Here is a 25,855-nt window from a genome sequence, read left to right as displayed (position 1 = left end):
AATTGCCAATAAACACCTATAAAGTGAGCTGGTCTGTATCAACTCTACAGATCTATTGTAAATAATTTCCATGTTATTTGAAGCTGAGATTCCAAGATAAGCTGCTGCGTTTCACACAATATTTAAAATCAGAAAAAAATCAGACAAAAATGCAGGAAAGGAACAAAAATGTTTCCCACACCTTCCTCAGCATTCCCTCCTACAAACAAAAGTGCTTTGTTTCAGTGCCAGACAACACCAAAACTGTGGTCCCTGAGTGGATTCCTGATGCACATTAACAATAAGATAGTGGCTTAAGTTCCTGCTATTAAAATGCTTCAGAACTTGTTTCTGGGGTTTCTTTCCCCTCACACAACTGAAGTTTACTCCTCCCTACCTTTATAAGTAGACTCTTATCACTGTACTATCTGAGAAACTCAAAATCTCCCAACTACTTTCTTCAATCCACAAGAACCACTTGGAGCAACCACCCATGTGAGCAAGAATATGTCTGCTTAAACCTCATACTCTCATCCACAGATATGATGATACTCTCTCCCCCAGCAATCAGTAAAATTGCAAAATTCCATGCCCTGATAATTTCCATAATTTCTTAAGCCACTAAGAGAGTGATCTGAATTTATTTTGTACCTCTTTTGTTATTATCAGTTTCATTCACTTTTTGTGGTAGAGAGGAAGGACGAGAAAGAGGCTCTATGAGTTGATAAGCTGAACATAGAACACCATTTGAACATCATTACTACTCCCAGATCAAAAACTTCAGTCTGAGCCATAGCAATCATAAGTACTCCTGTGTATGTGGTTTTGAGAAAAATATCTGAGCAACATTTTTTGAAGAAAACCTTCAAATACAACTGGTACAACCTTCCCTACAGCTATATAATGCTGTGCATTGGTAAATACTTAGTGAAGTAGCTTATTCATGCTTGATACACGTTTTTTTAGCCACAAAGAGTTATAACGAGTGAAAACTAAAACTATCTTGGAAGAAGTTTTTCATATTAGTATTCTGCTTAGCAGCAACTCCCATAAAAGAAAAAGGATAAAAACCAGCCTTGACCCCACTGACACTCCTAGTCCTGCTGTGCAGAGGAATCCTTCTCACCTTCACCAGATGAGTAGGAAAAGTGCTAATTGCTCCTCAGAAAACTCCTCCCTTTCTCAGTAATCCCCAGTTCTAGTATACCCAGTGGGAAACAAGAAACTCTCTCCAAATGCTTTAAAGAAACCCAAGAACAGAGTTCTCTGTTATTCCTCTCATGCAGAGGTGTGTGTAATAGAGAGGGGAAGCTCTGCTGCTTCTGACCACCACATATAGCTCCTTGTTAAAGTCATACACACACCAGCTGTTGAAAGCCTCATCTCCTGGGTGGCTTGTTTAATTGCCCAAGAGCAGCTAGTGTGTATTTATTTAATACAGCTAACTGGTCACACCAAAAAGATATCATTTGCCTTCTCTATGTACAGATGAATTTATATTCATTATGAGTATTGGCACAGAATAAAACAACCCTCAATGGGCAGGAAATCCAGTCTTTTCTTTTCTCCTCGCCTTCTGAAGCATGAAGATAGAGATCTAGGGTGTGTGTACAGCTTACTACCAATTATGAAGATGGAACTTCATTAAACATCCTGGATGTTTTGACAGAGAACATGTTTCATGCTATAGGGGGCCAAGATGTTGACATAAGTACCCCGACCTCACCATAGTAAGCTACCACTTATTTTCAAAAATCAAACCCACTTAACACTTCATAAAGGAACACTTCTTTTTTTTATTATTTTATAATACAAAATGATGAGGACCTAATATATTTAGGGCTAAACAGAAGTGGAAAGGACTGATAAAATTTTGTTTAAAAAGACACCATTATGTTCAGTCACACCTGAATGGAATGTTGTATTATACCCTCCTATTCTTTTATAGAAACGTTTGAAAATTTGTAATTGCAGATCAGGATTTTTATAAGAACCAAAAGGAATTAGGCATCCAACTGTAATCACACTTTATAATTACGACACTTCCTGACTTTGTCTACTTTCCCTTCCTCTGCTTCAGAAATGACAAACATCAGTAGAGACTGCTGAACTGAATCTTACCAGACATGTGGAAGATAGAACTATCTCATTTTACACTAAGTCCTTTCTGCATCTCTAAACATCATAGTATATATATTTAGTATATATTTTCCTTTTTTTTTTTTTTTCCCCTTCTCCTGTGTCTCCTCCACCCCAATTATTTTTCCCAGGTGCCTCTTTCTAAATCCCCCACTGAGCAGTAACTCTCATTTCATCAGTTATCTTTATTCTTGTAAACTGGCAGGAGGCTCAGATGAACTGAGGACAAATGTTATTTGTGTGTAGACCAGGTGCTGCACTGTGCATCATTTTTGCCAACCCTAGCAGTTTTAAAATAATGGTTTCACTAACTTTGAACATTTTTTCCACATTCTAACATATTAAAATAAGTTCTATTGACCTTGGAAAGAGATGGAAGTCTGCCCCAAGCAATTCATCCTCCCAATATCCAATGCCAAGCTAAAAAAGGATAAAGTACCAATGCTGTCTGTGTTTACTGGAGTATAAATTAATTCCTGCTTCTGAAATTATAATCCAGTAGAATTGCAAAAAAAAAATATTATGTTCAGTGAAAGAAGTATGTTAAACATTTACTGGCATGCCCTATAGGCCTCATTCCTTGCCTGTTTCTCTTATTTGTAGTCCTCATAACTCCATGGATGTGATTGGAATTACACAAGAACAATACTGGAATAATGTGATCATGGTCCATAATCCAAGTAACTTTTTTCTCCTACAAAGCTGGTGTAAGGCTGTCTGACTGTCTGAAACGACTCCTGATTATATGAGAAAGCTAAATCAAGTCATGCAGAGAATTCAGAAGTATATTTCAAGGTTTAAGCCCATCTCTAACAAAGCTAGGATATGGTCTAGGTGAAGCTGGCTTAATGTTCCTCAGATAGGTGCCTCACACTTGTCCAGTGCCTCATGTAAGGATGGGATACACACATATTTCTGTGGGATACACTCTGTGTGACTATGGGATAGTGCAGGACCCTTTCAAAATTGTTAGTCTGTTCTTTTTTGCATGAAGATTATCTGCCCCGAGAGGCCCAGAGTGACTGCCTAATGCTGAGTCCCCACATAATGAAATACATCACACCTCCTCATACTTCAGAAACCAGTGTGGGGTTGGTTTTTTTTTTTTTGCCAGGGAGCTGCCTGACATCAGTTACTGTATTGAAAAAAAATTAGAATAGTTACTTGCGTGCTGTCTGAATAACTGTAAAGCAACACCAAATCAAATTTGTTCCAGGACCTGTTATTTGTGGAGGAGGAGTTGTGGTTTATTTGGAGTCATGTTATTTTTCTTTATTATACTGAACCTTAACAAAATATACGTATGTGTAGGTTTATACTCCTCCTAAAATGCAAATACCATTGGACTTTCTGAAGACGGAAGAGCATCCTCTGTTTACCTGTCCATTTGCTAAAATCCCCCAAACCCCACCTTTCTAGACTCTCTGAATCAATCTGGGACTGAAGCCAAAGCCAGCCACTATATAAGACTGACAGAGCACAGGTGAACTCGTCCTCCTGACCACCTTTAGACTCCGGCATCCTTGTGCCAGACACCCCTCAAGATGGGGTTTGGCAGGGGGATATGGGCACTGGAATGGGCTTTCCTGTTTGCACTATGCTGTATCCATCAGATAGGTAAGAAGTTGTCTTTTTTATTGGGAAAAAAAATACTCTGTTCAGATCTAGTGAGGTATTTTAACTAATTTTAAATACCTAACTAATTTTATTTTCACTAAGCTAAACTAACTTTATTTTCACTAAACTAATTTTATTTTCACCTAACAGTTGCATTTAAACAAGATCTCTTTTCATTTTCTAATTGTCATTAAATATTCAATGTCTGACAATTAACTGATTTAATTTAGTGTTGCCTCAAAGCTGCAATTGGAAGGCAGCCTTGAAATGAAATAAAGAAGAACCATTATTCATGTCTTAAAATGTCAGGTTTTCAGTATCACTTGTGCCTTACAAAGGCATTTTGTTCCTGTTGAATTTTGTATGAGGTCCAATTGTGAATGTTACCTGGTTTATGAGATTTTAAACACTGCATTTTCCAGACACTAGATCAGACTTCTGGTCAATCTTTTCCAGCATTTTGTCACCTACCAGGAGCCAGTGCCAGATTCCCCATGATTTTTGGCAAGTTCTTTTGCAAGAAGGGAATATTCAGTAACTGGTTGTGCTCTGATAACACTGATAACCCTATGCAGAGCCTTTAGTAGCCCTGTTAAGTCAAGTGGGACCACTGAAACTGAAATGATTTGCATGAGTACAAACTTAATAAACCACTCCCCTTCACTGCCCTATCAGCTAACATTTTTTAGCCTTCAGATAGCCTATGTCAATTTTTCCTGTATGTAATATTCAAAACACTGACAAGTGTAAATATGGTTTTAGTCTACTTCATAGTTTGTGAAATGAACACTAAGATGCTGGCAAGCTGACCTGAGCACAAAATTCAGCAGTCAATTAGAGCATAATCCTACACTTAGAGTTATGCAATGTCAGTCAAAAGCTTCTTCACCTGCTCATTGAACAGGAAAGTTGTTGGTGCTGTGCAATGCCAAGCTGATAAATTGCTTTGAAAACCAAGTAGCTATTAGACAGTGTCCAGGAAACCCCTCTTTATTCAAATCACACTCTTCAAAATATTTTCAGATGTCCCAAGTAACTAAAGAATACTGGACCATTTCCATCTCCAAAAATTTTCTGTGTCTGACATTATTTTTTGGGTCTCATATTAACTTTTATAAATTAACTGCAATCATAATTGTATATGTGGATTGGCAGCTATAGACTTATTCAGAAATATTCATAATAATCAGGTCAGTTCCCAAGTTATCAAATTGTAAATTATCTTGACTATTCTTACAAGTGGAAGACACATTTTTATAATTGTCAGCAAGGTGGCATTGTGCAATTGCTAAATAAAACAACTCAGCTAGCATTTCATTGAAAATTATGTATTTGCTATGTAAATAAAAGCCCCTGCTGTTTCCTTGAGAAAAATAAGCAGTGCAAAATACATGTGCATACTATTTTGCTCTGTTACAAAGGTTCTCATGCTAGAATAAACAAATATTCTATGATTTTATGCCTGCTGACAGGGAGAGAGAAAATTGTGGCCTATTATTAAGACTTACAGAGGCACCTGATCAGGATCAATAATAGTGATATAAATACATTTACCTTATGGCAGTACCTCTGGTACTGAAAGATTCACAGGAAATGGAACATGGTTAAGCTCTGTTCTAAGTTAATTCTTTGTACATCACTGGTGATCACACAAAAATTTAAAAGAGAAAAGAATTAAAAGCTTATGTCTGAAAGAAACTGCAGACACTGCAGCAACTTCTAGATGTGGTGAGGCTGACCAGAACCTTCTCCTCTAAAGCCAGCAGTCTCCTTGGGACCTCTTTGGTAGCGGGGGCTTCAATCCCTTCAGACAGGCATCCTGCACCTCTAGGATCAAATACTCCCTCTGTTTACACAGTGAGCATCTCCAGAAATTACATTAGAATAATATTTTTTAAAAGAAAATGTCTGGACTGGGGTTTTAAGTTGAGGAAATGCTCAGCAAGGAATGTAAGAAATATAAGAAACAAAGCAGACTGGGGGTTATGGCACATCCCTGACTTCAGCAGTTTCCCCTCTTTCACCATTGTGGCTCCCTGCTCAGTGAGGTGGGATCCAGTTATGGATTCAGTTCTGACTTAGTGAACTCTTCCCACCTACTGTAAGAGGAAAAGGGGGCTTAGGACTGAATTACATAGGCAATTGTTCTTAAACCAAGAAATCATCTAAACACCTGGAGTGCTCATTCACATAATCCTGATCAGTATTCAGATATTAGTAATTTCAGCACCTAAATCTTCTGAGGATTTAGATTTGACAGGTTATAGTTACACAGTTACCACATTCTGGTAGGATTCAGTCCTTCACAAAATAAAATTACAACAATTTTTCTTTTACAGGAAATTCCTGCAATGCTTTTCTTCATAGAATCAGAGAAGGGTTTTGGTGGGAAGGGACCTTAAAGATCACCTAGTTCCAACTCACCTGCATGGTCAGGGACTTCCCACTAGACCAGGCTGCTCAAGGCTCCATCCAACCTGGCCCTGAAGTTTATCTTCCTTATAAAAGACAAGAGCCTAGAACACCAACATAAGAGCTCAAAGTCAGTTATTTTCTAGGTATAAAAATGTTCAGCTCAATATCTGTCATGTCTCAGAAGTCTTTGCCAGTACCTCCTTTGGTATGGTATTGCTGGGATTGCATGGATTGAAATTAAAAATGTGTGGGGTCATGATAGAGAGGAGACCTCATATGGAAGATTGTTCATATAGTTGATCCAGTAACCATTTCACTGGAGGTACAAAACTAGTCCTTGAAGAAGAACAGAAGAACAGGGTGGTTTGATATAGCTGAGTGCCTTAATCATGTGGACACATGATCTTGGCCTATTTTTTCCTCTTGTGCCACTGTCCCACTGTTTGTGACACCGTGTCACAGTTTTCAGTGGGGTTGCAAGAACTTCTGATCAAATAGACTTACAGAGTGATGCTCAAGGTATTTTGCAGAGAAGTCATGAGTCTGCACCACCTCAGAGTGACAAGAGGGGTAGAACAGGAAACTTTTGGCTACTTCTAGGTTACTACTCAGGCCATCATATTATCACTCAGAGGTACCTTCTTGCATCCAGTTGACAGTTTTAAGGGGACAAAAATAAAATAGATATACATGAAATGTTATTTGGATTTCAAACTCTTGAGTCTTTATATTAGAAAAGTATCTTTCTATAATTAATTACGTTGCACTTTTTTTGAAGCCTATCTAATTTTTTTCTGCTGTGATAAAAGACTCCACTTTTTCTTACAAAGATGTGTCTGGGTCCCTTGATCCTGTATTAATGCTTTGCTTTGAAAGTTCAGCTGCAGGACACAGTAGTTAATAAGCTTTTTCCAATTCCTTCACAGGAGCCCAGACTGAAGCAGGAAGCATATACACTGAGTCTGTTCTGCTGAAACAAACCAGTATGTTTGTTTATATTACATCTCTAATAAAGAATAAAAATGCCTAAAAAAATTCCTTAGCATACTGCCAGTAATGTCAAATTAAGATTGTGTTTTAATAAGCCTCCCTCTAGGAAGTAAAAATAATACCTTCATTAGATACCACTTAATAAACACACAGTGTGCTTTTATTTGTATAATAATAAGTAGCTAAGAAAACAGTTGTGTTTGTAGAGGTGCTATGTATATGTGCATGAATATATATTTTATACATATAAAATCAAAGTGGAATACATATGTTTGACTCCTTGAAAAGTAGGAAATGAGACCACTTTGGCAATGTGTAAAGTCAGTGGCTGATGTCAGGAAATCAAGGTACCAACCCAACTCCATTGGTTTTTTATCATGTAATGATTTGTGATCATCCTGTACAACAAGTTTGGGGTCCAAGGGTGTCTAAGAGTTTTCAACCCCTTAACAAAAAACTATTAAATGGAGAGAAAAGGGGATAACTGTAGTTTTTATTCCTTCCTTAGAAAGAAAAGAGTGTAATAAGAAGGAAACCATGTATTGTTCAGTATGTCTGAAGCACTCTAATATGCAGAACTGTGAATTCCTGCCTCTCCCAACACAATGCAGAATTTTATAAAGGGTAAAAATTAGAAGGTGGAAAATTTAGAAAATTACACTTGGAAGCCATTTCTTATGAGTTAACTATCCTGATCTGGGGTTTTAAGTGTGCACTTTTAACATGATTCATGGCTTCTGTAAAACAACAGAGTTTTAATATTGCTTCATTGGATCTATCACATTAACTTTCTAGTCTTTTTAAGGTGAATTTTAGGTGCAAATTTGGTATTGTTGTGCTAGTTTTGGTTTTCTTGCTTTCTTTTTTCTAGCCACAGTCTCACCTAAGGTTAACATCATCCAGCCAATGCTGACAAATCCATTAATAACACGTAAGTAAAGCAAATGAAATTGCTTTTTATGAATTTTTATGAAGTTTCCCATTTTAGGGGATGCAGACAGAAGAATCTAATATGAATAGGGAAGGGCACTGGTAAAAGAATCTATGGATTATTAAGAGGATACAGAGGGTGATTAAGATGCATGAAATTTAACTGTTACCTCAGGGAAAATGTGGAGAAGTAATAAAGCTCTAGCTGAACATAACTTTAAGAATTTATAGGGATGCATGAGCAACAGCTATGAGTGAGGAATGAATGAGTTCTGTAAGGGCTAGATGGACAGAAAATAACAGATGGAGGTAGACAGGCTAAAAAACTACTCAGTGACAAAAATAAACAAGCCTTGGACAAGCTGATGTTGCCCATGGTAAAGCTGGGAATTTAAGTCATGTTTTTACAGCTAGTTTTAATTCACAGCTTCCAACCCTGCTCACAATGGCCGTGTGTGCAGCACCTGGGGCAATTTCCACTTCAAGACCTTTGATGGAGACATTTTCTTCTTCCCTGGGCTCTGCAATTATGTTTTTGCATCCCATTGCAATGCTCCCTATGAGGATTTCAACATCCAGATGAGACGTGCTCAGGTGGGAAATGCTCCAACAGTCAGCCAGATTGTCATGAAACTGGAAGGGGTGGCTGTTGAGCTAGCAAAGGATGCTGTCATCATCAATGGCAACAGGTAAGTTTATCCATGACATTTCTTTGGTAACCACAGAATTATTTGTTTTTTCTAATTTACCAAATACTTTGGTGTATCTGGGGGTGTGGGATTATGTGTTCTTCTGTAAATCTGACAATTTTACCAGCTTAAATAATGAATAAGTTTTTATTGATTCCTTTCAAAGCAAATCAATCCTTTCCTTAATGATTAACACAAAAATAAAATTTAGGTGAAAAATCTTGACAGGTTGGATCCAAATCCAGATCCAGATTTTTTTTTTTTTTTTTTTTGCTTTTCCTTTCACACAATTGCATTACTTTAGAATCCCTACAGATGCTGGATAACATAAGCCATTTTCCCCCTCTCTTTATCAAACATCTGGATAAAAAAATACCTAGCATAAAATACCTAGAATAGGATCAAAAAATACCTACCATAAAAAAATACCTTCTTTCTGTCTTTTCCTAGGGTCCAGCTGCCATACAGCCAATCTGGAATTACAATAGAGAAAAGCAGCATTTATGTGAAAGTTTCAAGCAAAATGGGTATTCTGCTATTGTGGAATGAAGATGATAGCATCCTGGTAAGAACTGTTCCTGGACTCTAGAGACCAGAGCTGATCTTTGATTACCAGTCCCTACCTGCTCAGAGAATTACTATTGCTTTCTCATCTCTTACTGTTAAGAATTTTTTTTTTTTCTTAATAAAGATAGGATTGCATCCAGGTAATCCTAATGAAAAATTACATGGATTCATGTCTAGTGAAGAGCAGATGATTGCTTAAAACAGGATGAGAAATCACTTTCATTATATCATTTACACATTGCCATTGCTATAGGGTATACTTATCCCTTCAAATACAATTTTATAGAAAAATTTCACTTTAGGATTTGCTTTTTGAGAAATGGAGTGAAAGGCTGAAACCAATGTAGATTTTACAGTGAAAACTTAAGTTTGGATAAATAGCATGAACAGCTTGGACAGTTTTGTATGCCAAATAAAAGCCAACTCTTCATTCTATTCCCTAGGATTGAATTAGATTGCTAAATAAAATTACACAGATCTGATGAAAAACAGAGGCAGTAGGTAGAGGTGCTTTCAGTTGTCTTGAATATATTTTAGAAAGCTTGTACTAACTTTTACCAACTTATTGTCCATTATTTCAGTTGGAACTGAATGAAAAATATGCCAATCAGACCTGTGGACTTTGTGGAGACTTCAATGGCCTTCCAACTTACAATGAGTTCTATTCAAACAGTGAGTTTTTTTAAATAATGAAAATTGGTTTCTGGAGTTTCCAATATGCTTTTATTTTTGTATTCTTTGTGTCCTAACACTACCATCATTCCTCTTTCCTGCCATGTTAAATGATTTATACAGAAGATTCAATCTCTGTTGAAAAATATGTAGTACAAAGGTCAGATAATTTGACTTAATACTTTTCAGTATAAATATAGTACTGGTGCTAACAACTCATTGCATATTTCTTGTATGCCAAAGTTTTATTTACCTAATCATTAACTACAAAAAGGAGACAGATTTTCATTAAAAAGATAAATAAACATAGAAATATATTCAAGGAAATTTTATTGTCTAATCAGTATGTGTATGTTTTCCATTCTGTCTTAAATTTGGAATATCCACATTTGACTGCTGAATAGCATAATCTTGGTAGGTTCTTATCTTCATCATTCTATCCACAGCTGGAGCTTTTTCTTACACCTTGTCTAACAGCAGTCCCCTTTGTCCAAACCCCTATTTAGATTCTTTTCTCTCTTCCCTGTATGGGCTCGATACAATCTAAAAACTTTCATTATTAAATTTATTTTGAACAGATATTAAGATGACAGCCTTGCAATTTGGGAATATGCAGAAAATGGATGGTCCAACAGAACACTGTGAAGACTCCACTTCTACCCTGACAGACAACTGCACTTCTGATTTTGTAAGGATCTTTTAAGTTTTGGTTTGTTTTTTCCAAATTTATATGTAGCTTTTTACAGCTTCAGGTGAGTTAACAGGAAAAGTCATCGGATGACAGCAACTTAAGGAGGGATAAAATATTTTATAAAAAAACTGCTTACAGGAAGTAACAAAACCAAAAAAAAGTTCTTCTTTCTATTTTCTGGAAGTTCATTTTTTATTTTTTTTTTTTTTCTTTCTTAGGATGACATATGCCAGAAAACATTGACCAGCTCTGCATTTGCAGAATGTAATGAGCTAGTTGATGTTAGAGAGTACATTGTGGCTTGCCAGAGTGACTTGTGCCTCTCTGAGAAGTCTGAAAATGCCTCCTGCATCTGTGACACCTTTGCTGAATACTCCAGGCAGTGTTCTCATGCTGGTGGGGAACCCCTGAACTGGAGAACCTCAATACTGTGCCGTGAGTATCCCTGCAGACAGCTTCACTCTATGCTCAGTAACTAACAAGCTCTCAAATGATGCTGGAGATCCATGAGAAACTGCAAACCATTCAAGGTTGTGTTCTCCAGAAGGCAGAAATTCCAGGATGAAGACTGTAGTGGAAGAGCTAAGGGTTTCAGTGCAATCTGGGTTAGACCCTGATCAAACACTTCAATGGATACTGCAATTGAGAGTCAAAGTGGTATTTAATTAACTGGGACAGTAAAGGGAGCAAATAAAAGAGAAGGAGAAAGAATGAGCTGAGCTTGCTTGCTTGTATTCTTGTTTCTCATGGTGGCTACAGCATTTTTGATTCTCAGTTATTAATTGATTGGATCCTGTTTGGCTGGTTAAGCACTTATTTATCTCCTCTCACTTGGTAGTGGGAATGACTGGAATCTTCATAGAGATTTGCACTGAATCAAACACATAGTGTCTTATAGAATCCTAGAATGGGCTGGGTTGGAAGGGACCTCAGAGATCACCAAGTCCAACCCTTGCTCCACTCCCCCCGTGGTTCCCAGCCCATGGCACTGAGTGCCACATCCAGGCTCTTTTGAAATATCTCCAGGGATGGAGAATCCACCCCTTCCCTGGGCAGCCCATTCCAATGGCTGAGCACCCTCTCCAGAAAGAAATTCTTTCTCATGTCCAACCTAAACCTCCCCTGGCACAACTTGAGACCTCTTGTGCCCTCTTGTCTTGCTGAGAGTTGCCTGGGAGCAGAGCCCAACCCCCCCCTGGCTCCAACCTCCTTTCAGGGAGTTGTAGAGAGTGATGAGGTCTCCCCTGAGCCTCCTCTTCTCCAGCCTCAACACCCCCAGCTCCCTCAGCCTCTCCTCATATGGGGTGTAGCTGCTGTTACTGTCACTGGCATTTGCTCCAAAGCAAAAGCCTGTCAGGTGCTATTTGTCCTTCCAGTGGTATCTGGAAAACTGAAAGTACTCTAAAGCTTTAGGAATCTAAGTCTTTGATTTCACTAGCAATACAGGTGTTCATGAGGATAGTGCCTTCAGTAGAAGCACAGACTTTATGGAGTCATTAACATGTTGTCCCCAGAAATCCAGTCATCAAGCCTGCTCAACACCAGACAGTAATGCCAAGCACGTATCAACTGTAGAATATGACTAAATTTTCAAATTCTGAGAGCCTGATGGTTGATCTGCAGTTTTGTGCTGCTTTATACCTAGCTGGAAGACTTAAATGAATATAAATATTTTCATATACAGTGAACTAGAAATACTTTCAACTGAAAAAAATCTTTTCTCCTTTAAATTTTCAGCCAAGAAGTGTCCCTACAACATGGAATACCAGGAGTGCAGCTCACCCTGTGCTGACACCTGCACCAATCCTGAGAGATCTCAGTTTTGTGAAGAACACTGCATGGATGGTTGTTTCTGCCCCCCAGGCAAGTTCAGTTTCCATGTCCTCAGATCTCTGATTTCAAACAACAATGGCTTACCTGGAGGATTTGAGCAGGTTCCAGGGGATTTAAGCCTCCTGTATTTTTCACAGCTGCAAGCAGCAAGCATGTGTCATATCTCAGCTGAGAAAAGCTAAGTGCCAGCTGAGGTTGAATTAAGAAAAGAATTAAGTGCCAATACACATGCAATATTCAGAAAGCAGGAAGGCAGAACAGCAAACAGATCAAGACCAGTCTCTCAACAAGTTACCTGTGCTGCAATCAGGCCCTCCTGCAAAGCAGGTGGAATTTAAGAAGAACAGGTTGAATCCATCACTGAGCAAATTGTTGCAGTCCTGCTGTCCTCAGGATTGAGGACATTCAGGACAGCTGCAGACCTGTCTCCAAGAGGATATTTAGGATTTGTGACAAATAAAAATGGTCTATAGGAAATGCCTTTGCAATTGATCAAAGTTTTGTCTTTTTTTTAAAATCTAGGGACTGTATTTGATGACATAAACAATTCTGGCTGCATTCCCCAAGAGCAGTGCTCCTGTGTTTACAATGGCTACACCTATGCTACAGGAGCATCTTTTTCAGAGCAGTGCCAATCCTGGTAATCTTTGTTAACTTTTCTAACTTACAACTTCCTCTCATATATTTAATTACCTTAATGGTTTATTGTATGAAATTGCATCATTGGTAATTGATATATGTGTTTACCTGGCCACTACAGTTGCAAAATATCCCTACAGAACATCCTTTGTTTTGTTTAGCAACAGCTTTAACTGGCATTGCACTCTAACTCAAGGTGATCAAAGCAAGGATTTACAATATTTAGATTTCCAGTCAATTATAATCCTTCCTCTTTGTTAGCTTATTTTTTTTTTCTTTCAACATTTGGACTTCTGTAAGGGGAATTAATTTATATATTTGCAAATATTTATTTTCCTTGGAGAAAACAAGGGATGACACAATACAACCTTGATTTTGCAATTATTAATAATCCTGAAACCTGTGCACTACCACATCACGTAAGGAAACATCCATGCTCTGCACCAGGAGTAGATCTGGGGTCACATTTCTTTTAGTTTCTGATACATTCATATAACTAAACCAGAAGAGATTTTAATTTGTAATCCTACTTCATGGTGGCATCAAAGCCCAAGCAAACTCATCCAATACCTGCAGCTGGAGGCCTCACCTCTCCAAAGATGGAAAACAATTAAATAAGCAAAGTGAATGCATAAGAGTCATTCCTTTTAATGCACTGTATCACATATTGACAATGTTTTGGGAAGCTGTAACCTATATTTGTTTTGTGGCAAGCTACATCTTAAAGAAAAAACAATAGCAAAATAGCTGAACCTAAGCTTACTGTAATTCCTTTCACTCTGGAGCACTGGTACTGCTTTCAGCTAACTTTATTCTCTCTCTTCTAGCACCTGTCACGGGGGGCAGTGGAGCTGCCAGGACATGTCATGCCCAGGAACATGTTCAGTAGAGGGAGGGTCACACATTTCCACATTTGATAAAAAACATTATGACCACCATGGAGACTGCACTTATGTCCTTTCTAAGGTGGGAACCCTCTATCTCTAGGTCACAAAGCCTGGAAGGTGATCTCAGTTAACACTTTTAAAACACTTCTTTGACATCCAGATGTGAAATTGCCTCTTATTTTCCAGGTGTTCAATATACTGGCTTTCAAATAACAGCCATCAGGTAGCCATGAGGTTATCATGCAACAGTAGGTGGTGTTTACTGAGGAATTTCCAGTTCAGTGCAGTAATTGCTGAAGAGGAGCAATTTTTAGAATTTGCCAACTCTACATTCCTCTCTGTGATTAATCCAGTTCCTTACTGAACTGCATAATTTTTGCCATGTTATTTGTATTGTATGGTCATGAGTCTGAGAAATTACTCTTACAGTTCTGAAAAAATAATAACTTGAATTTACAAGACTAATATTTTTATTTCATTTCTGGGAAGTTGAAATACCAAAAAAAGCTTAAGACAACATATGCATTTCATTTATGTTTTGAATATTTAAAAATAGATTTTTTTAGAAGTCTCAATAAATAGAAAAATTAAAAGTTAATTACAATAAAAGAAATTATTACACCAATGTAATAATGTAAAAAAACCCAAAAGTGTTCTATTACTCTTCTCCTGAAAAATGTTTTGTCTGAAATTTTTGTCTAGCAGTGATACCAGCTACAGAAAGATGAGAGAAACAATAGAATTGAATCACACAGTAGAAGCAGGTGTGAATAAACCCTCCAAAAATGGATATCCTCAATAAAATCCCAAACTAGATTCTAATCCTCTCATTGTTCTTATTATTACAAGACAAAACTGAAAGTTTAGCCCAAGAAGCTCTGGGATTTGGGAGAGCCTGGATCTTCTCCAGAAACAGCAATATTTTTCAGAGTCGAGAGTAAATTTTACAGGGAAAGTTTCTGTATTTTGCCTCTCATTAAGTAACTGTGATTTCTTGTTTTGGTGTTTTTTTTTTAGCACTGCAAAGATGAAACATTCACCATCCTGGCAGAGCTACGCAAATGTGGCCTAACAGACACTGAGACATGCTTAAACACAGTGACCCTCAACATCAACAAAGGAGAAACTGTAAGAATGCAGAATAAGTATGGGGATTTGATGTTAAGGATATGGGTGCATAATCAGTCAGGGAATTTAATTTTATCTCAGATGTTCAACATACGTGATAGGTGTATGTTATTTTAAATTAATTTTTTTTTGTTTGGAAAATTAGATCATCCATAAATGAGGCTTTGTGGAAGTTCATTAAGGAGAACGTTGTACTCACAAGGCTGAAAAAAAGCTATTCTCTACCAATTAGGTGGAAAAAAACATGAGTTTTTAGGTTGGATTGTAAGTAAAACAGTAAAAGATGTAATTCATCACAAAGAGGTGCTCAGAGCATCCAAGATGATGTAACTCCCTCAGGAGCTGAGAATGCCTCCTTGAAAATAATTCTCTTATGGAGGGGAAAACTAGAAAAGTGGGAAGTGGGAACAGGGAGTAGATGAAATCACTACAAACTTTCCTTCTAATTTTAGTATCTTTTTGATTAATATCACTGGAGTCATTACCATTATTACTTTTTGGTTTAGAGTTATCCTTACACAATTTCCTCTTTTTCCTCTTCCTTATCAGCTGATTGAGGTCAAAAGGGATGGTGCTGTGTTTGTGAACTCCATCTACACCCAGCTGCCCATCTCAGCAGGTATTTTTTTTTTACAGCAATCCATTTTCTTAAACTATGAAAGATAAAAGAATTGAGGGGTATTCAGAATCCACACACCCAGAACTTCTCTTCAGGGTATTTCCTAAGTCAGACAAATACTTTTGAAGTAGGAAGTTTGGTTTCATAAAGAAATGGGAGAGAGAACCAGCAGAGGCAAGAATTCAAACAGAAAAAACCCAGCATTTCCACTCTCCTGTTTTGATTGCTGTAAGGTTTACTTCCTTCACATAGTCAAAATAATTGAACACAGAAAGCAACTGTTTACCTCTTCTACCTCTTTTTTTTGTTTGTTTTTTGTTTTTTAACTTACCAGCCTTGTGCCCACGCTTCCTGGAAAAAAAATTGGATTTTTGCCCTCTGTTTAATAACTAATGATTCTATGCATTATCTCTGTCCTCCAGATCTGCTTATTTTACCTCTGTATCCAAGCAAGCTTAGAAATAAATATAGAAGTATTCTTCTTAATACTCAGTGCCATAGTTTTCCTTTCTTGTTTCCTTGGAAGGAATAATCTCCAACTGCTTAATGCTGAGACAGCAAATAAAGTTAACATCTTGGTAGCTACAAGCACATTCTATACCACAAATTTTGATGTGTATTTTTTATTCCTTTCCATAAAGATTTGATTTCACCTCAGAGTTTGCAAAAATTGCAAGAGAAATCCTGAAAGAATAGGGATGCACCATTTCCAGCATTTGACCTCAGTCAGAAAGTGACCATTCTGTTTTTCATCTGTAGCCAACGTCACCGTGTTCAGACCTTCCTCATTCTTTGCCATCATTCAGACAAACTTTGGTGTCCACCTTGAAATCCAGACCATACCCATCATGCAGGTGTTTGTGCGCCTGGATCCTGTTTTCAAAAACCAGACCTGTGGTAAGTGAATGCTGGATAAGGGCTCTTTCCTTCATGTCTTTTGTCCAGTATGAGCAATGTAAACTTTTCACTGTTTTTCAACAGGGCTCTGTGGAAATTTCAATAATATCCAGACTGATGACTTCAAGGCTATAAGTGGAATCACTGAAGGAACAGCAACAGCATTTGCAAATACGTGGAAAACTCAGGCTTCGTGCCCTAATATCCAGCAGAGTTTTGAGAACCCTTGTGCTCTCAGCATTGAAAATGGTGGGTGCTGCTTAGAATTTTTTCTTGGTTTTGTTTTGTTTTTTGCTCATCTGTACAGAAAACACATCTGTTGGAAAGCAATGAGAAGAGAATAAAAACTTCTATATGTGATAAAAACATGGGTCTGCAATCAGAAACAAATATTCAAAATGAAAGCACTAGGGATAAGTAACAAAGAGTCACAGAAACATAACACTGACTGAAGGGAACCATGTGGTTGTTGAGGGATGTCTAAGCTGACAACTTGGTGTCAGAGGAGTGGACTGCAGAAGTATCTTTAGAAATCTTTTATTAATTCTCTTCAGCAAGAGAATTTATTAGTTCTCTTTCTATGGTTTTAGGAACCTTTGCCCACAGGCTGAGTGCAAAAAGGCAGAAGGAGACATTTGATGTAATTTCAGAACTGAATTCACAGACCAGGGCAGAATGGTTTTGTGACTAATGAAATAGGAAGGTTAACGTTCATGTGTATTTTTTTTTGTTCTCTTCACAGAAAAATATGCTCAGCACTGGTGTGGACTCCTAACTGACAGCACAGGACCTTTTGCTGATTGTCACAATGCAGTGAATCCCTCTGTTTACCACACGGTACTTTCCCTTTAGAAACAACAGAAACAGGATCATTACAATTAGCTAACAGAAGAAGACAGTTCCAGCTCTGTCTCCTCTTTACTCAGTGTCTGCATTTGCATTTCTGTACTGCAGTACTTCCTTCTTTCACCACGTGTTTCTGTTTATAACATTACCTTACTTCAGTTGTCAGTCTTGGCTTCAAGATCCTGAGTTGCTTGCAAGTGAAAGGCAGCTCTGTTACCTTCATTCTCCTCTGTGGGGAAACTTAGACAAAGACTGGGAAGTGACAAAGCATGTTAGTGTTGTCTATATCTGAAAAAGGATTAATGCATAAGGCTAGAAAGATCACCTTTTTTTAAACACCAACAATATAACCAGTGCTGAGACTTGATTTTTCTCTGCTTTCATAGAACTGCATGTTTGACACATGTAACTGTGAAAATAGTGAGGACTGTCTGTGTGCAGCCCTGTCTTCCTATGTGAGAGCTTGTGCTGCCAAAGGAATCCTGCTGCCTGGCTGGAGGGATGATGTCTGCTGTGAGTACCCCTCACTGTACCCTTCCCTAAGAACACACATCAGCAAAAACTGTTGATCAGAGATAATTTTATACCAATTTCTAGACAAATATAGCAAGTGTTGAACAAGGGATATTGTTAAGTGAATCCTTGGAAGTAATTCTCTGCTGTTCCCTTCCAGTCAATCCATTACTGGCAGAGTGAATAGGAATAAAAGAGAAATATAGTTTGATTAGGAAAGAGATTGCTGCCATGGAAGTGCCTCCAACCTACTGATGAGCAGCTTGTGATTCCACTGCAACTTGTGATTCCACTACAACTTTATGTAACACAAGTTACTGTAGAGAGCATGTGACATGTAAGAATAACAATACTAGCAAAACTAATCAGAATGCTTGCAAATGAAAGGTCTCTGAAGACAAATTTTACTAATTAGGGTTCCACTAATCCAGGAGGTCTGTTTCCAGCATGCCAGGAGACATTCAGGGAGACATCTTGTCTCATGCTTCAAAAGGCTTAGAAGCCTTGGCAAGGATTGGCAGCCCCAAATGAAGGTTTCTGTCCCAAATTCTATTTGAAAAAATATTTACTTCTTTGCATATATCATTTACTCCAGATGTACAGTAGCTTTTCAGGTCCAACTCTGGAGTTATTCAGAAATACATATACATGAAAGATGCAATATAGGCTGAGGTGTACAATATTATTTGCATATTATTTCTACTGCCTATGGCTTTTTTTTCCCCACCAGAAATCACCATCTGGAATTAACAAACCTATTCTCTTTTCCTCTCTCCAGCAAAATACACCACCTCATGCCCAGAAACCCTAAGCTACAGCTATACCATCTCCTCCTGCCAACCCACCTGTCGGGCTCTGAGTGAGCCTGATGTCACATGCAACATAAAGTTTGTCCCAGTGGATGGCTGCACCTGTGTAAATGGAACTTACCTGGATCAGAGTGGCAAATGTGTGCCTGCCACTGAGTGTCCCTGCTACTACAGGGGATCTCCCATTTCACTGGGAGAAGCTGTCCATGAAAATGGGCTGGTATGGTGAGTCTTCTGCAAAGCACTCAAGCAACAGTGTCCCTCCTTTCCCAATGAAATCTGCTAGACTTAAACTGGATTCACCCTTCCTTGCCTGAAATTCAAAACAACCCTCTCTCATTTTTTCAGCTTTATTTTCAGCTTTTAAGAATGTTACATATTTCCCTGAGATGGAAGACAGGATGGGGAGGAGAATGAAAGACTTAGGAAAACAGTAAACAACCCTCTACACCAACTGCCTCAAATTGTGTCAGGGGAGCTTTAGATTACATTTTAGGAAAAAATTCTTTACTGAAAGGGTTGTCAGGCACTGGCACAGGCTGGCCAGGGAAGTGGTTGAGTCACCATCTCCAGAGGTATTTTGAAGATGTAGATGTGGTGCTCTGGGACAAGTGGTGGATCTGGCAGTGTTAATTTTACAGCTGGGCTTGGTCATCTTAAGGATCCTTTCCAGCCTACATGATTCTGTGATATTTCCAGACTGACAAAGCATTTTCTATTTAATTCCATGATTTTTCAAGCATAAAATTAGAATAACACCAGCAAGGAGAGATCTTATGACAAAGCAAGTAACAAGCAGAGACATACACTCATTTTGGCCTATGTTTTTCCATTTAAGCAATAATGGTTATCATATGAAAGCAGCACTGGTAGTGGTATTGAGGGATTCTTTTTCCTTAAACTGCAAAACATTCTGGAATTCCTTCAAAAATTCTGATTCACAAGAGAGAAGTAGTTCTCAGTCTTAATACACGGCTTGAAAAGAAAAAAAACATAATTTCCCTCTCTTACAGCACTTGCATTCAGGGAAGACTGAATTGCATTGGATCACCCAATACAAATCCAGGTAAAAAAAAAAATTAATCTTCCACGTATCTTCTCCTCTGTGCCAGGTTTTGGACAAAAGTAGTTGATAGAATTGATTCTTCCTAGTGGATTTTTCAAATAATAGAAGTATTTCTCTTTCAGTTATCATAAAAGGCAGGAGTGAATCTTGGTTAATGATAGAACCTTTCTCATAAATATTTTTTTTTCTGAAATACTGTCCAGTTTTTGGGAACTAAGTGCTCTAAAGTGAACTTTTGTGCAGATTGAATAGTGATAACAGTCTCTACCAGCTCAAATATTCAATTTCCCCAGAATTTCTAGTTGGTTTTAATGGCTTCAGCTGTGGGATAAACCCTGTGCTGTTTCTTTCTGCTCTTACTTCTTTCCTTCCTGTAGTCTGTGAATCTCCCATGGTCTACTTCAACTGTAGAAACACCACTGCAGGAACCACTGGAGCAGAATGCCAAAAAAGTTGCCAGACCCTGGATATGCAGTGTGTAAGTATGACATGGCTGGATGAAATGCTCCTTCTGGGTTTTGTCTGTGCTCTTGGTGCTGAAGTAATTGATCTGATCTGCTCCAAATCTACAACACAGATGCTTTGTTCTTGTAGCAAAAGCCTGAAACTGTGTTATGAAACATTAACCCTTAGACCAGAATATAATAAAGTAATATCCAATTTAATTATTGAGGCTAGTGTTTACCTCTCTTCAGTGACTGCAGGTAACACTAATTAGTTAAATTAGTGAAATTTAGGGCTAAAAAAACCCCAGACCAACCAGGGCTCTACCATACACTGTACTTCTTTAAGAGTAAGTTACTGGCTAGGAGAAACCATTGTTTCCCACACCATGATGCCACTGTGAGCTTCTTACACATCTCATTGTGTTACTCCACCCAGGTGCCTGGTACCTACATGACATTTTGCAAATAAATACCATATGAGACATCCAGATTGTATATAGGTACAGATGTAGCTCAACACAACTTTTATAGTGGGAATTATTTTCTTTTTAAAGCTCCATTCAATCTCAAGTCACCCTCTAAAAAATGCAAGGCTTCTTCAGCTAACACAGAGCAAAACTTAAGATTCAATGTATTTCACATTTCATAGACTCCAGCAGAGAGATCAGCATTGGTATACAGAAGACATTCAACTTTAATATTTTAAATTAAAACAATGGTTAATAACTTACTTCTTGTTCATTTGTCCTCTAGGTACTTCACAGCCTTTTTCCATTAGAGCTGGGATGCAATAAGACAATATAAAGACATTTTCTGAGAATTTGATCTTCCTTTTTCTACTGTGATTATTATATTCTGAAATTATATCTTCCTCTTCACTTTTCCAGTACAGCACACAGTGTGTATCTGGCTGTGTGTGCCCAGCTGGGCTTGTGTTGGATGGGAATGGTGGCTGTATTCCTGAGCAGGAATGTCCCTGTATTCACAATGAAGCCATGTATCAGCCTGGGGAAAAGCTCAGTGTTGACTGTAACACCTGGTAAATATTTCCTTTTTTCCATCACTTGCCTTTCTAAAGATCTTAAATTGGACAGCATTGAGGAACAGATCAACTGATGGATCTTTTAGCTTTGGATTAAACACTATGAGCATGTTTTCTTTTGATGTAGGCAGGTGGCCAAAGCACAGAATGGGAAGAAACCTTTGGGACTACAGTGTTCATTAAGTACTACCCCATTTTGCATTTAATGCATTCATAGTGGCAAAACAGTGATTCCTTATATGAAAAATGTACAAGACTTATTTTAACTCCAGAATCAATATGAAATTTACCAGGCATGAGTTGCCAAACAAATCCTGAGTTGTTGGATTAGGTCTAAACAAACAAAAAAAAGTCAGTTGTAATGCTATTAAAATGTTTTATTCTCATTCCTAGTGTATGCAAAAATAGGAAGTGGGAATGCACCAATGATCCATGTCTGGGGACTTGTGCTGTTTATGGAGATGGTCATTATAATACCTTTGATGACAAAAGGTTCAGCTTCAATGGGAACTGTGAATACACTCTAGTTCAGGTACTGATTATTAGCAATAATAAATGAGATGTAACCTTGAACATGTCTACAAAAATAATATATTTTTTAATGTTATTCTCTACCCAGGACCACTGTGGGAAGAGCAGCACAGCCAATGGGACCTTCAGGGTTATCACTGAAAATATTCCCTGTGGCAACACGGGGACAACTTGCTCAAAATCTATTAAAGTTTTCTTAGAGGTAAGAGGGTTTTGCATATAGACCAGTTTTAGTCTGTATATGTCCAGAGCTTGGGAGAAGCCTAGATACCCACTGCTTCATGGAAGATGGAAAAAAAATTTTAAAAGCCAATTAACTTGTAAATTAAGATTAAAACCAATTCAGGTGAAATATTTGGTAGAGATTACCAGCTTTGTGTATTTTCACTTCCCACTCTATATTATACTTCTCCTGGACAAACTGCAGATCTACAGGAAAATTGTCTTGAGCAGAAATTTAGTCTGTCATGTCAGAAGATTAGTTTATTCTGTGCAATGCAGTTCCTCCATGACTACCAAAACACTTTTGTTTTTTTTTCTCCTAACCCAATTAAAATACTGTTCCAGGAACCTGAGATTTGAACTACATAGCTTTTGCTTACCACATTTGGATTTTTTTTTTTCTCACCGTATAAACTATTTGTAGTACTCTCAAAAGCAGAACAATTTTTTTTAGAGCACAGCTGCAGCTACTGAGTTAATTTCTGATCACCTTTTCTTCCTGTCTCAGGGCTATGAACTGATACTTGGTGAGGAACATTTCAGTGTGGTAAAGAGAGGAGAAAATCATGAGGTGCCATACACAGTCCGTTATATGGGTATGTACCTGGTAATTGAGACCACAAGTGGCCTGATCCTCATGTGGGACAAGAAAACCAGCATCTTCATCAAGCTCAGCCCTGATTTTAAGGTACAGAACTAACAGTTAAGTGACAATTCACAGTCCAGATTTGGTTGGGGTGTGAATTTTGTTGAGACTCTGCCGAGATCCCAAACAGGAGATGTCTGTAGCATTCCTGCAGGACATCTCATACTGGTTTTCAGTCTTGTGCCTCAGGGAGCCACATTATCATCCTGAGCTCTGGAGGCAGCATTTGGTGCCTTTGTGGCCTGACAGAACTTGAGCTGGCAAACTGCTGTTTTAGACTTGATTTTGTTAAAATTACCCAGTGAAACGTTCATTAGGGCTATCAGACCTTATTAAAATTGCATAGCTACGTGTGTAGAAATCAACTGAGTAGTCTTAATCTTGTCAGTAATCCCTTGTTTCTGGTTCTCACTGACATACAAATTAAATTATCACACTTCAAGAACAAGTGAAAGCCTCTTGTAAAATGCAACTGGGTATTTTCCAAGCATATATCTACATCTACATAGGTGATAAAGAAAATGTATTCATGTTGCCATACAGCCTCTCCTAGAACATGCTATATGAGTACTAAACCGTAGTAAATGAGGATTTTGTTGTCTTATTGTATACTTTAGTGGCATTTCAATGAGGTATATAAATTAAATGCAATTTAGAACCAGCTATACAGGTTTATTTCAGTATCATAGGTTCTTTTGCTGCCTCACCCACTGGCATTTGATGAAAATAGTAGTAATATAGAAAGTATGCACCTTAGATTTATATAGGAAGATTAGCATCTATTATAGCCTAAAAGCTTTACAAATCCATACATTTAGAATGAGGAATATTTCTGAATGTGGAAGGAAAATGTCACTTATTTCTTACCTGTCATCAGTCACAATACTAAGCAGTGTGTCTGGGCTAGAAGTATTTATGACAGCCTTGTTTTTTATATGTACCTCTGTTGTATAAAAATAAGGCTTAAATGAAAAGCTTAGATGAATGTGAGTCCTTGTTTCCTTGTTAAGGACATACCTCAAAGACAGAAGGCTACAATAATAAAGATGGTTTTACTGTTGAGATTTAAAAAAAGAAAAGTCAACAGCAGTACCCTTCTAGCCCTAGAGTTGTGTTATGTTGCTGAGGAAACAAAGGATGACAATGTTCAGCAGTGTTAGAATGTAAAGGCAGCATTTTAAGAGCTGAATTTCAAGTATTCTTTCAGTCTCTGATTCAGTTTCAAGTTTTCTCACATCCATTATTATTTTATTTACTTCCTTTTGCAGGGCCAGGTCTGTGGCCTCTGTGGAAATTACGATGGCAATGGCATCAACGACTTCACTACAAGGAGTCAGTCTGTGGTAGAGAATGTCCTAGAGTTTGGAAACAGCTGGAAAGTATCCTCTACATGTCCTGATGCTTACAGCATACAGGAACCATGTTCTACCAACCCATATCGAAAATCCTGGTCAGAGAGGCAGTGCAGCATCATCAACAGCAATGTCTTTGCTGCCTGTCACTCTCAGGTATTACAAGGGCAGATGCTTATTGAGTGAAAATTAGACCTGTGTATTCCTGAAGCTGTTCTCTTCCTACATTTTATCATGCATGCCTAATCCATCAGCAAGTTTCACTTTGAATTGTGTAAGGAAAACTTCATTCTAAATGAAACTGACTGGGAGAGATTTATAGTGCCTAGTTATAAGAACTAAAACCATATTTAGTTCATAGGGAATACTGAGCTATTACAAAAGAATAATAGTTTGATAATTACCATGTATATTATTGTGGGGTGACTTGAGTGAAAACTCTCATATGCCATGTAGAGAACAAAAGTTTGATGAAACAATAATGAAGGGTCAGCATAGCCTTTATCTGGCACTAAGTACACATCTAATAGGGCAGGGTGACTCTGTGCTCTTCCTGTTACCTCAGTTCTTTCCACTGGCAGACACCTTCATTTTCAAGTGCAGTTACCTAACACTGCTTGAGAACACGAGCCTAATCTTCCACTAGGACACAGGTCTAAAAATCTATCAGTAAGTTATTTGGATGTGTCACCTGGAATCACTTCTGCTCTTTAACAGTGTATAGAAACAAAATTACTGATGTAGTAAAGCTGAGAGTGAATTTAGAAAGCAAGATATTATATGTATTATGTATATGTATCATGTATACATATGTATATGTATTATATGGTTATATGTATTATGTTTCTTTTTAATAACAGGTTGAACCAGCACAATATTACCAAGCATGTGTGACAGATGCCTGTGCCTGTGACACTGGAGGAGACTGTGACTGCTTTTGCACAGCAGTAGCTGCCTATGCTCAAGCATGTAATGAAGTTGGTGTCTGCATAGCCTGGAGAACCCCATCAATCTGTCGTGAGTTTTATGTCATTAACACTTCTTCTGAGAGCACAGCAAAATGTACAGCCCCTTGCTGCTGCCCCTGAATGAGCATCTCAGACACAGGCATTAACTCCCTGAGGAGCCTTTTCACACCAAGCTGGTTTGATGGTCACCTGTTATTTTGCAGTTTTCAAGACTGTTCAAGCAGCATTGCAGGGATGTGATGAACAGACACGAGTTTAAAAAAGCTCTTTTTTTGTTCTGTTTAATTCTGAACATGTCTAAAGTTCTGTTTCTCCTCAGCACTGTTCTGTGATTACTACAATCACCAAGGGGAATGTGAATGGCACTACAAGCCCTGTGGAGCATCCTGTATGAAGACCTGTAGGAACCCAAGTGGAAAATGCCTCAATGACTTGCCAGGTTTAGAAGGTAAAAAGAGTTTCAAGTACCTTTAAGTGGGTACATTTTGTTGTATTTTTAATGGTCTTTACAGGAATGTATGGTCAATTTTCTTCAATATCATTTCACCCACATGACTAGAGACAGAGTTGGGGAACCAGAGTTAAAAGCATCTCAAGGATTAAGTCCTTGTGGCTGGGCTCTGCTGATCCTAGTACCTTGCATTACTTCCTAGAATTATTAGGAAAAATTACGTTTTAAAACTTACAACTCTTGAAAACAAGACCTGCAAATAAATTCTGGC

The 25,855-nt window shown here is 37.9% G+C and overlaps 1 protein-coding gene and 1 long non-coding RNA gene across 5 annotated transcripts in view; one reads left to right on the top strand and one right to left on the bottom strand.

The window, feature by feature from the left end:
- Positions 1–3,602: 3,602 nt before the first annotated feature.
- LOC139804367 (mucin-2-like) overlaps positions 3,603–25,855 on the top strand; it is a 39,461-nt gene continuing 17,208 nt past the window's right edge. For all 4 annotated transcript variants that reach the window (XM_071761564.1, XM_071761562.1, XM_071761565.1 and 1 more), the window contains exons 1-27: positions 3,603–3,735; positions 7,077–7,133; positions 8,012–8,071; positions 8,498–8,759; positions 9,210–9,324; positions 9,908–9,998; positions 10,577–10,686; positions 10,908–11,124; positions 12,427–12,552; positions 13,045–13,162; positions 13,989–14,127; positions 15,066–15,176; positions 15,726–15,795; positions 16,555–16,692; positions 16,777–16,941; positions 17,435–17,529; positions 17,925–18,051; positions 18,830–19,085; positions 19,874–19,926; positions 20,304–20,404; positions 21,260–21,411; positions 21,808–21,946; positions 22,034–22,147; positions 22,676–22,855; positions 24,082–24,321; positions 25,026–25,182; positions 25,453–25,581. In XM_071761564.1, coding sequence (XP_071617665.1) covers positions 3,663–3,735; positions 7,077–7,133; positions 8,012–8,071; positions 8,498–8,759; positions 9,210–9,324; positions 9,908–9,998; positions 10,577–10,686; positions 10,908–11,124; positions 12,427–12,552; positions 13,045–13,162; positions 13,989–14,127; positions 15,066–15,176; positions 15,726–15,795; positions 16,555–16,692; positions 16,777–16,941; positions 17,435–17,529; positions 17,925–18,051; positions 18,830–19,085; positions 19,874–19,926; positions 20,304–20,404; positions 21,260–21,411; positions 21,808–21,946; positions 22,034–22,147; positions 22,676–22,855; positions 24,082–24,321; positions 25,026–25,182; positions 25,453–25,581 — 3,595 coding nt within the window. In that variant the 5' untranslated portion in view covers positions 3,603–3,662. The remainder of the gene's footprint in view (positions 3,736–7,076; positions 7,134–8,011; positions 8,072–8,497; positions 8,760–9,209; positions 9,325–9,907; positions 9,999–10,576; positions 10,687–10,907; positions 11,125–12,426; positions 12,553–13,044; positions 13,163–13,988; positions 14,128–15,065; positions 15,177–15,725; positions 15,796–16,554; positions 16,693–16,776; positions 16,942–17,434; positions 17,530–17,924; positions 18,052–18,829; positions 19,086–19,873; positions 19,927–20,303; positions 20,405–21,259; positions 21,412–21,807; positions 21,947–22,033; positions 22,148–22,675; positions 22,856–24,081; positions 24,322–25,025; positions 25,183–25,452; positions 25,582–25,855) is intronic.
- On the bottom strand, positions 14,643–25,653 carry LOC139804392 (uncharacterized). Its single transcript, XR_011729365.1, has 3 exons — positions 25,602–25,653; positions 17,688–17,790; positions 14,643–17,008 (listed from the first exon to the last, which is right to left on the bottom strand). It is a non-coding gene; the product is annotated as an uncharacterized lncRNA (long non-coding RNA).

Source organism: Heliangelus exortis, chromosome 18 (assembly GCF_036169615.1).
Source record: "Heliangelus exortis chromosome 18, bHelExo1.hap1, whole genome shotgun sequence".
Classification (NCBI taxonomy): domain Eukaryota; kingdom Metazoa; phylum Chordata; class Aves; order Apodiformes; family Trochilidae; genus Heliangelus; species Heliangelus exortis.
This window is presented reverse-complemented; position numbering and strand designations above follow the sequence as displayed.